Source organism: Lathyrus oleraceus, chromosome 2, assembly GCF_024323335.1.
Source record: "Lathyrus oleraceus cultivar Zhongwan6 chromosome 2, CAAS_Psat_ZW6_1.0, whole genome shotgun sequence".
NCBI lineage: Eukaryota > Viridiplantae > Streptophyta > Magnoliopsida > Fabales > Fabaceae > Lathyrus > Lathyrus oleraceus.
In genome coordinates, this window is record NC_066580.1 from 464,998,525 (window position 1) to 465,010,091 (window position 11,567).

Here is an 11,567-nt window from a genome sequence, read left to right on the forward strand (position 1 = left end):
TAACATCAAAAAGCAAAACAAAACTAACTATTAACTTACTAACCATTAGCTTTTACTTTGAATGCAATTTATTTTTGTTGCTCTATTATCATTTGTCATTGTACAATCATTCTAATTGTTTATGTTTATGTAATTTTCACTTTGTCCACTTGAACCATATTGTGTGATATACTTTGTTGCTTTGTTTGTTTGATTGGTCTTTGACCATTAATGCACATAATAATAACAAAAACCCTAAAAGACAATTTGAGTGGACTGTTGTTTTGATCTCCCCAATTGGACTTAGAATTTAGGCAACATTCCTTTGCTAACGGACTTGGCCAATGCCAATTTGTTGAGAGACCAAGAACTTGCAAGTTTGAATTCATCTGACACATCATTCAAGATCTCTCCATATTCATCTGCAACATTGACCATTGTTAAGCTGTTATGTTGAACCTGTGACTTGTGAAACTCATCTGCTACATAGGCTATTCTAAAGAAGAACATTGAAGTGGATAAGTTTGGATGAGGCCATCTTTATTTGATGTCTTTGCTCTTCAAGATTGATATAATTGTGCATTTGTGTGTTGCTTGATTCTAAAAAAGTCCAAGGGAATTTTGGGTTTCTATTGACATACTAGTCTATTGGATTGCTCCCATTTGGTCAGATCTTTTCAACTTTAAACTTTTAAATTTCTTGTATTTAAGGTAGTCTCTTCATCTTCTCCCCATTTCTTTAATTTCAAAATCTCTCCCTCCATTTTCAAAATCTTCTTTGTGTGAACTATTTTGTTCTAAACTTTGACCACTTTTACAAAAAGGTAGAAACTTTGGCCTTATGCCATTGCATTTTCAAACTTATTTTCTTAAATCAAACTTGTAAATAAACTTAACTATACTTGAATTAAACTTTCAAAAAGTCAAAAATAACTAACTCATCCAAACCATTTTCAGGCCTTTGTGTCTTTCAAACTTAATTTTGTTTAAAAAAAACACTCATTTTGAAATTTATAGCACGAACTACGAGGTTTTGATCCCTCATTTATATGTTGGTACGTAGGCACAAGACCCAAGGTCTTGTCAAACACAAAAATATAATTAATGAATTCTTTTCTCATCCCCTCATTCTATTTGTTTGTAAACATCACTTTGTACAAAATACATATGCACACAAAAAGGGCTCCCTAGGAGTACCTAGGACACTTTGGGTGTTAACACCTTCCCTATGTATAACCAACCCCCTTACATGTGATCTCTGACTTTTATTAGTTTTTATTTGAAAACTTCTTACTATTTGGGTTTTGTTCGCATTTTTTCCCTTTTCCCTTGGAAACAATAAAATCGCGGTGGCGACTCTTGTTAATTGATCTTTAGCTTGTCAATAGCTTAATGATCATGAATTTCCCGCTAGACATATGACATGTTAAGGTTAAGCACCCCACACTTTTAGCCTTGTATGCTAGTTTGTTTAAGTGCCTACTTTCTTTTGGGATTTGTAATGCCAAAACCTCTTGTGCATGAACCTTAGGGTTTTGATTAACATATTTAAATGTTTACTTTGACGATAAGTTGTTGCCCCATGAATGTTTAATGACATGTTCCTTGCTTGAGTTTTGTTTGCAACCTGCTTAAGCCTTGTCTCACATTACCATGACTAGTCAAGTTTTGATGTGTAACATGAAATGTTTGTGATAAGTTGAGATATCTTAACGCATGTTTAGACTTAGGTGTTTACCTCTTGTATTTTATTTTCTTGCTTGCTTTGGCATTTTTTTTGAAGTTGTGACTTCTAATTGCTTATTTGCTCTCTTGCTTGCCTAGTTAGGTGATTTTCTCTTCTTCTTGACCTATGTTGCCTTGTTTAAGGTAAGAATATGATGATGACATGTTAGGATCAGTAGCTTCAAGTTGTTGTATTATTCTCTTATAACATGTTCATTTGGTTAGTTAACATTTGTTTGTGTGTTTTGCTTCCTTACTTATTCAAGTAGGATAGTTCTTAGGTTAAGAGATGTCCATCTCTTGTATGCCTTGACTCTTTTCTTCTATGGTTTGATGTGTGATTGTTCAAATATCACCCTTTCTTCTACCTTGTTGCTTGCTTAGGTGTTCATCTAATTGCATGTTCTTTCATCTCTGATGCTTGCTTGTTTAACTAGGTATGCTTTAGGTACCTTATTTAAGTGCCTCATTGTGTGAGTAAGTGTTTACTTCTCATTTGATGTGTGGTTGTTTAATTACCATCTCTTCTATTATTTTGCCTTGATGACATGGATGTTACTTGTTTAAGTTCTCTTTGTGTTATTTGTGGTCATGGTTTGTTACTTGCATATGTGTTTACCTAATTGCATGTTCTTTCTTTGATACTTGCTTGATTAAGTAGTATGCTTTAGGTACCTTGTTTAAATGTCTAATTGTTGAGTAAGTGGTTACTTCTCATATGTTGTTGGCTTGATATCATTACCTTGTTTAAGTGTTTAATTACTTGCTTTCTTTCCTCTTCTTTTTTCTTCTTTCCTTGTGAAATTGCATGCTCCCCATAGGATCCTTTAGTTATTTCTTGGTCAAGATTGAACTAAGTAGACCTTAGGATTGATATCCATGTATGACAATATTAGGTAGAAGTTTCATTGATTCTAACTTTAGGTTCACATTGCATGACAACAAGTAGGATTGAGATTTCCCTTTTGTTAGTCTTTTTCTCTTTTGCATCCATTCTAAAACTAAAACCTTTTCTTGGTCAAAATTCAAAAACACTCTAACACTGTTGAAATTTCTTTCATAATTAAGAGAGAAGTACACAGATACCCCCGTCTTCTGAGGGGCCATCTGATGTATTATTTCAACAAAAACACTCAACAAATCAAAACTCCTTTTGCTAGTTGATTTTTCTTATGAAAATTTTCAATAAGGGTTGTTACCCATAAAAAAACACCAACAAACCAAAAAAAAATAGAAGAACTAGGTGCTCTGATTCTTTTGGGATACGTGGCCATTGGGTTGCAAAACCTAAGCGAGCACAATAATAAAAATCTTTTCTTTTTCTCCGTTAATAATTCATTTTCATGCATTCCCTTCGCAACCTAGCTTTAGAGTTGACACACCATTTGATTAGAACAACAAGAGTGGATCCTCTGTAGAGTACTACAAACGTGAGGGGTGTCAATACATTCCTCTTGCGTAATCAACTCCCTTACCCATCTCTTGATTGCGAAACCATTAGATTCATCCTTTTATAAGTTTATTCAGTGTTTCATTTCTCTCTCTTGAAATAAATAATATTGGTAGCGACCCTATTTTATGTGCGCATTTTTCCAAAATGCGACAACATGCAATAGCTGATTTTATCAATATTTATAAGATTTAAGAGAAATACTTATAGATAATGAACACTCATTCAAGAGTCTAAATTCACTGGACCAAACCGGAGTAGCATTACAACACAAAAAGAAGAAGAAAAAACACATTTTTTTCTTGGTACAAAGAAAAAATATCAAACCTTATTTCATTTCACCATTTTATTTTAAAAAAACAACTTTTTCAAAGTAAAATCAAATGCAAATTACATTTAATATGTTTTCTTTTTCATTTTTTCATAAACAACTAGTTGAAATTATTTTTACACCTTTATATAAAATATATTTTAAGAAAGACACAAAAATTTAAATTTTTTAAATAAGTGTGAAACTATTGAGATGCTGAAGGATGCTGAAGGAAATGAGTGAGTATATATATTATCTAACCCACCAAGTTAATGAATAACATTTGACAAAATATCAAGTTATCATCATTATTGATTCTAGTCTTCCTTCATAACTCTCACAAACTGACTCCTCCAAACACAAATTGGGTTTAAAGGTAACAGCTATGATGGTGTCTTCCTTCGTAACTCTCAAAAACGTCACATAACTATCTCCGCCATAACCTATAAAATTTTATCATAAACTTTAACTACAATATAATACAAAAATAAATATAATACTAACAAATTTTAAAATACACAACTTGTATTAATCTTGATAACCCACCAAAATTTAAAAATAGCTTCTATACGAAATTTACAAAGGGAACTCTCAAATACATAGACAAATACAAGAATTTAAATCTGAAATAGAAACTGAAAATTAAGTCTTGAACAATTCCACTCAGCAGCTTCCATTCTATTGCACCTAGAAATAAAAAAATATATAATGCAGCAAATAGAGACTAGAGTGACTTCTCCATTGTTAACTTTTCCTTTTGATTTTTTCTTTTCCATTTCCTAGCACATAATTTACTTCGTCTTCCTCCGCATACCCATCCGCGATTTGGCATATCTAAATTCTTATTAAGAAAATACCATAAACATGAAGTAAAAAAACAATGCAACCCGCCAAATAGAAATAAACTAAAACCCGATAAAGAAAACAATATGCTGGTAGCCAAAGGATACTCTAAACGCATTCCTTCGCCAGCCGCTGAGGAATAAAGAATGGTGCCTTGCAGACTGTTTAAGGCGGCGGTTGCAGTCTCAACATCCTGCATGTGGGGTTAGCAGTCAAACTGAGTAAAACACTCAATTTTAATCATGCAAATCAAATATGGCAACCAATAGAATAGGCCAAAAATCCAAACATATGAACACTTGATTGCACATAATTTAATATGCATTTTTAAAATCTAACGACTTTGCATGCAGATACAGAATTCCGAGGGAATCCATTTAAAGTTGAAACCGAAAGTAACATGCTGAGAGATAAACTAGTATTTACACAATTATGAAATATGTAGCACAAAATTAAAAGGCAAAAAAAGAGAAACCTTGAAATCTACAAATGAAACAGGAGCCCCATATGTGCTTTGCATCTTCAGTTTCAGAAATCCAGGGAACCTGTTGGAAGATGCAAGTAATGTAAGAAAGTCAAAAACAACTTCAGCTTATACAGAACTAAAGAAACAACAAAGTACTTCACATGATTCTCATACACTGACCTGCAAAATACTTGATTTAGCTCTTGTTCATTACAAGTTGGCCCCAGATTAGCTACAAATAAAGTCGCGCATGGGATTGTATTTGTTGGAATGTAAGGAGTTGAACACTTTTTCTGTCAAAACAAAATTCGAAATGCAACTTCTAAAATGATGGTCTCAAATTTGTCGAACATGAGAAAAAAATAGGCATGAATGTACATGGCCATACAAACATTAGAAACAACTGATATAAGCAATGCATAAGAATGATCAGACCTGCATGTTATTTTATTCACGATAAATGATTGATTGGTGGATGTTACAGAATGCAGTATAGATTGAAGAAAATATTACAATCAGGTAGGGGTGGCAAATCAGGTCCGGCCCGTTGGGCATGTCCGTTTTGCCCGCACTTTAGTGCGGGGAGGGTAAGGGTTTAGGCTCTCACCCTCTAATGTGTCCGCCCCGCCCCGTTTTCTTCGCGGACTTTTGCGGGCATGAGCATCTATATAAACTTTTGTATTTTTAGGCTTAAAAAGTGCAGTGTCCACGGGCTATCCCCGCCCCGCCCTCACTTTTTTGCGGGGCGGGCCTAGGATTTAGGCCCACATCCTCAACTATGACCGCCCCGCCCCACCCCATTTTTTTGCGCGCTTTTGCAGGGCGGACCTAAATGGGGCGGGCATGCCCATTTGCCAACCCTACACTCAGGTATCCATATCGTAATATCATGTCAATTGTAATCATAATAATACTAAACAGACTAATCAATTAAGTAAAGAATGTGTCTCTAAAGGTGTCGTCCAGTGGTATGGGTTGAGACGTTGAAGGTGGGGTGTATCACGAAGGAGGTTCAGAGTTCAATTCTTGTTAACAACAAAGAATGATCAGACCTACATTTTATTTTATTAACGACAAATGATTGATTGGCAGATGTTAAAGAGTGCGGTATAGATTGAAGTAATCATAAATAATATTGAACAGCCTAATCAATTAACTAAAGAACGTGTCTCTGAAGGTGTAGTCCAGTGGTATGGGTTGAGACATCGAAGGTGTATCATGAAGGAGGTTTAGAATGGGTGAAAGTAGAAGTTAAAAATAGAACAAGAACAGAAAAAAATATAGGTCAAATCATTGAGAAATTTAGAAATAAGTGCTCTATCTTTTAACCAAATACATGACAAATCGAATGAGATATCATTTGGTCCATGTAGCGACCTGGTAGGAAAAGACTTGATATGGTGGTTGATGTCATATTAAAAGTTGTATAAATTGACTTAAAGTCTCCACCAAAGAGCCTTAGCTCAAGTGGCACCAACCGAGTCCTTTAGGAGATCAATGAGCCCCAGAATAGAAACAATGCCCTATACTCCAGCTTACCATCTTCCTCTCCAAACCAGAACACAGTAATAATCAGATCATTTCTATGTTAACAGCAAGCAGTGTTGTCTATGGCGGATGACAGTCCATGGCAGAGTCAAAATTTCTGCCATACCAGCCACTTTGCAGCGTCATGATAGCAGATTATAGCGGAAAAACCCGCAATATGGGTCGATATTTACCATTGCGGCGAGCCCAAAAACCTCCATCTATATCCGCCATAGCGGCCATGGCGCCGCTATTTCATAACACTGGCAGCAAGATAATCAAAATGGAGATTTAACCAAGGATTGGAGGAGAGATAAAATATGAGTGAACAGAAGATTCTATCGGAAAAAGAAAAAGAAGAGTATAACTAACTGGTACATCTAGAGAGCAACTTACAAGGTCCTACCATGAAGGAATCTAGGAAAGGGTCAGAATGCATGACTCTACCGTAAGCAGGTTTTACAAGACCTACATGCCGGGGCTAACAATCCTTTGTACAGTTGGGGTCTAGAAGGATAGCAAGAATTACAAAATTATTCAATCCTATGAGCAAAGTCCATGCGATCTTGACAACCCAAATTAGCGGTCAAGAGAGTCAAACTGGTGAAACCATTGGGTGAATACTATTAACCGTGGAAAAGGGAGCAAAATGGAATATGACTCTAAATAGTTGTTCGGGGAAGAAACTGCTATATATAATGAAAAAAGTAGGTGGACTTCCCATGCCTCATAAAATTGCAAAACCAACAAAAAGGGCAGGCAAAAACAAGCTTTTGAATTCATCAATAACCACAACAAGTGGGGGAGACATGTTCAAATCAACAACACTGCTTTTTTAGCATGATATATAACCATTTGAATCATATAATAGTGGAAAAATAAATTTAAGGTGATGCAGAAATCAAATACATTGAGTGCTTTATAAAACTAACCAGATGTGGAAATAGACTGTCATGAAGAGCAAACCCGTCAGCATTTCCATGACTATAACCAAAAATATATATTAGACAATATAGCATGAAATACAAAGGAAATAGCTACCCTAAAAATGTAATTGATAATTCAAACATTTGGTTTTCTTCTAGTGGAGAAGAGTTCGACAACTGAATCTCAAAAAACTTCAAAAATTGAAAATTGTGCTTTATCTGAGCTAGAAGCAATCACTTCCATATAATAAAGCTGTGATTAAGTAGTGCAGATGACCTTTGTGCAGGTGGATAACCAATCATGTTCGTGTTGAAAGCAGGATTACCCATTCCAGGCATGTGAATGCTGCTAACACCTGCTAGTGCCGAAGAGTGCAAAACACGTGTAATGTGAGCTCAAACATAAAAGTGTCTATTATGTGATCAATACTTAACTGGTCTCCAAAAAAGATGTTAGACATTGAACTGAGCAAAAGAATACAAAAGTAAAGGGAAAAAAACCATACAAGACACATACATAGAGAAGACCTATGCATTTATCTAGAATCAACTTACCAGAATCAGGAGTTGGCCATGAAGGTGCTGATCCTCGAGCTTTCTTATCTGAGCCAGCTCTCTCATCATCTGGTTGTCAATCAAAATGGAAATCAATCGCACCAAATTTATTTGGAAGCTTTTGAAATAAAATGAGATTAAAATCAACTTACTATGTGCCTAATTGAATGTGAAGCATTTTATGCTACACTTAATCATGTTGCACATTAGTCAAGTTATTTTAGTGATATTATACAATCTATAAAATTCAAAATTGATTAGGCTCCCTGCCAAATGTGATTTAAGTGAAAACGGAAAAGTTTGAATACAACAAGTGAGAAAAGGTAGCTTTTGAGTTGAGTTGAGAAGTGAGACAAACCCACTTGACTTGAAACTCAATTGTAATTAAAACAACTTCAACATCAATTTCATTCTAATTCACCTTTATCAAACACTCATTCAAACTCACGCTTAATCTTAAGAGAATTGAAACTTTCTTTCTACATTTAACCAAACTCACAAAACTTATCAATGTTTATATATCAAAAGTAGTTCTACTCTGAATGGCAAAATAAAGAAATAAAAACACACACCTATCCTTGCACGTTTAGCTCTAGAGTTCGATTTAGCCAGATCAATATATAGAGTGGAACCCTTTTCAAGATCAAAGACCATCCCCTACAAACCACATCAACCAAAAACTTCAATATTCATATAGATAAACTGAATGACCAATATATTCATGAGTAAACAGACACTTTGGTCCCTAAATGTATGAGGCAGTGTCATTATGAAAAAATGAATAAATTAAATATAATCACAAGGGCCGGTGTTGTTATTAGACACGGACATACTCAAGAATCCAAATAGCTGTTTAATCATAAATGCATTGATGCCACATAAAAATAACACATAATATCCTCACATTAAGAGCATGCAATGCCATGATTGCAGATTGCTGATTCGAAAAAACAGCAAAAGCAAACGCCTGTCACACAACACCAAAAAAAATCAGAAAACAAAGCAAAGAAACAATCCACAATAACATGTTTTACGCGATCAAGATTGTACCTGCGATGAATTGTTGGGACTTCTAAGATGCGATGACTCGTAACCGGGAAATTCTCGGAAGAGATTGTAGATTTCGCGGGGCTTAACATCTTCGGGAAGACCAGCGATGAAGAGAGTGCGAACATCGTTGGATGAAGATAGAGGAGGAACGTAAGAACCATAGACGGGTTGTTGCGGGTGGTACTGTGGCGGAAGGTGGTGGTGGTGCGGCGGCGGCGGTAGTGGAGCACCAGGGGGCGGTGGTATCACCGCCATGGGTTGATGAGGAGGAGGCGGCGGCGGTGGATAATACTGATAAGTTAGGAGATTCGGCGGTTGGTTCTGAGCGTAGTAGGCTGCCATGTCGTCCATTGAAGTTCGATTGCACCTCGGAGTCACAGCACAAGCCCTAGAATCTTGATTTCGATTTCGATTTTTTTGTTTTGTTTTTGTCAAATTTTGAATTGCTTTTTTTTTATTTTAATTGAAAACTTCAATAGTACTTTTTTTTTTTTCGTTTTCGAAATAATAGTAACTTTTTTGGTTATGTTTGTTGATTGAGGTGGACTGGACCAATTACATCAGTTTGTACAACGGGTATGCTGTTCACACTCACTTGTTGCTAGTTCACCTCTTCATATCAGATTTATTTTCGGACCAAACTTATTTATATCTAACAAAACCACTATAGTGTAGAGGTGTTCCTTTTTGGTTTGAATCAATTTTAAAATGATTTTTTTTTTACTTAAAGGTAAATTTATTTGCATTTCTATTCAATTTTAGATGATTATTTAAAAACCTATGATTCTATCTGATTGAATTTCATGTGATTTTATTTAAATTGAATTTAAATTTCCAAATTATAAATTATATTTTTTATTAATATTATAAAACATTATAAAACAATATATTTGATGTAAATTAAAAAGTAGTATTACAAAATAAAAATGATTGTTAAAATAATTAAAATAAATAGATTAAGTTAAACTAATGAATGATATTAAAAAATAAATTAACATACTATATCATCTATTTAATATAAATTTAAGATTCGCATTACAAAATTCTAATTGGAAGCTGATGTGGCTATCTTACAAAAAATTTCAAATAAAAAATATCACAAAAATTGAAATAGTTATATTTTTTTTTGGATAATATTAACTTGTGTCCCTCCCCTAGGGGCATAAGTTAAGAAACCTACTTATAGATAATTTGTATTGAAAAATCAATAAAAAATTTAATTATATATTTGTATTAAAATCAGTGTATAATTTACAAGATATTATTTCTAGAATTTAATTGATATATACTGACTATGTAAAGATCTTTTACACTGTCAATTAATCACAACCATTGATTTATTTAAAATATTTGACTTTTATTTTAATCACTTAAAAAGTAACACAAACGGATGATTGTGATGTATTGACAGTGTAAAAAAATTTACACTGACAGTGCATAACAATTAATCTCTTATTTCTATGTTTAGTTTTTAACTTGTGCCCCTTGGACATAAGTTAGCATTACCCGTATTTTTTCATTAAACTCTTCATTCTTTTAACTTTAATTCAAAAAATAAAAAATAAAAAATGAATTTCATTTTAATAATCACTAAAGTTATAACTAATACATTAAATGATGATAATATATATAAATTATGAATAAAAAATAAAATTCATATATTAAAAAACTAATTTACTTATTTAAATATAAAAATGAAATAAAAGTATCCTTAAAATATATTAAAAATATATATAAATAATTTTCATATAACAAGTTGAGTTTCTTCCCGGGTCCTCTTCACTGAAGTTGGAAATGTGGATGAATTTGTCATAGTCAAAGTGGCCACAACATCCACAAGTTGATATACCTTGGGTGCAGAAGTAGAAATCTCAGCAGCCGAAACTGTAGCAAGGGCCAAAGCAAATGCGGTGATCGGAGGAAGAGACGCCACATCATGAATGCCTTGAGTGTTGTCAGGGTCATAAAACATTTCCAACTTGTCCATGAAGGAGAATGGCGATCCAAAATGCAACAGAAATTAAAATTTTCTCCTTTGGTGATCCTTACGAATGGGCATGATCAATGATAGAAATCGTTACCTCTTGTGGCGATTGAAACCTTTGATGCATATCTAAGGAGTGATCACGGACGTTGAATGGTGACGACGCCTCTACTCAGTCCACACGAACGTATTCCTCTAGTCTCAGTGCTAGCTGCTACGAATGAAGGTTGAGAGAGAGAGAGAGAGAGAGAGAGAGAGAGAGAGAAAATTTCATCTAATGAAATACTTCTGCATAAGGGTTCTATTTATAGAACCACTTGTGTGGGCTGTAAGCTAAAAAGTCCACTTAAGTGTAGGTGGCCCATATCTTATGGTATACTAAAAAAATCACTTAAGTGTGTGGTACCTTACCATATTTCATATTCTACTTAAGTGCATTGTATCTTACGATATTCCACAATTCACTTAAGTGCATCGTACCTTACGGTGTTTCTTATTTACTCTATCTCTCTGTTAGCTCATATTTTCGACGCCTGATCGCTCGACTGGGTGAGTCGAGAATGGGATACAAACTGCAAGTGCACAGTTCTATCGCGTAGTTTTAAAAGATATCGATCCCACAGGGACTTATGAATCGATATACCGTTATCTAAAGTTACTACGTAAATCTAAGGTGAAGATGTTTGATTGTTTGGGGAAAAACTAAGAGCTAAACTAATGTCTAGATTAAATATTAATAAAACGGATATCGG

The 11,567-nt window shown here is 34.2% G+C and overlaps 1 protein-coding gene across 2 annotated transcripts; it reads right to left on the reverse strand.

Moving 5' to 3' along the window:
* Positions 1-3,941: 3,941 nt before the first annotated feature.
* On the reverse strand, positions 3,942-9,284 carry LOC127120416 (uncharacterized). Of its 2 annotated transcripts, none has more exons than XM_051050839.1 (10): positions 8,832-9,284; positions 8,686-8,748; positions 8,354-8,438; positions 7,782-7,850; positions 7,504-7,585; positions 7,233-7,284; positions 4,954-5,066; positions 4,783-4,852; positions 4,415-4,500; positions 3,942-4,298 (listed from the first exon to the last, which is right to left on the reverse strand). In XM_051050839.1, exons 1-10 carry the CDS (start codon positions 9,180-9,182, stop codon positions 4,256-4,258), a joined length of 1,014 nt encoding a protein of 337 aa, XP_050906796.1. In that variant the 5' UTR covers positions 9,183-9,284; the 3' UTR covers positions 3,942-4,255. The 2 variants fall into 2 exon arrangements, with proteins under 2 accessions (XP_050906796.1, XP_050906797.1); XM_051050840.1 differs by having other exon boundaries at positions 7,504-7,582; positions 8,832-9,282.
* Positions 9,285-11,567: the final 2,283 nt, after the last annotated feature.

Excerpts from the sequence above, each read along its gene's own strand:
- LOC127120416 (XM_051050839.1), bottom strand. The coding sequence starts at position 9,182 with ATGGACGACATGGCAGCCTACTACGCTCAGAACCAACCGCCGAATCTC. Across the intron at positions 7,851-8,353 it reads AGCTAAACGTGCAAGGATAG|ATGATGAGAGAGCTGGCTCA; the intron begins GTGTGTGTTTTT and ends ATTGACAACCAG. Across the intron at positions 5,067-7,232 it reads ACAGTCTATTTCCACATCTG|AAAAAGTGTTCAACTCCTTA; the intron begins GTTAGTTTTATA and ends TTGTTTTGACAG.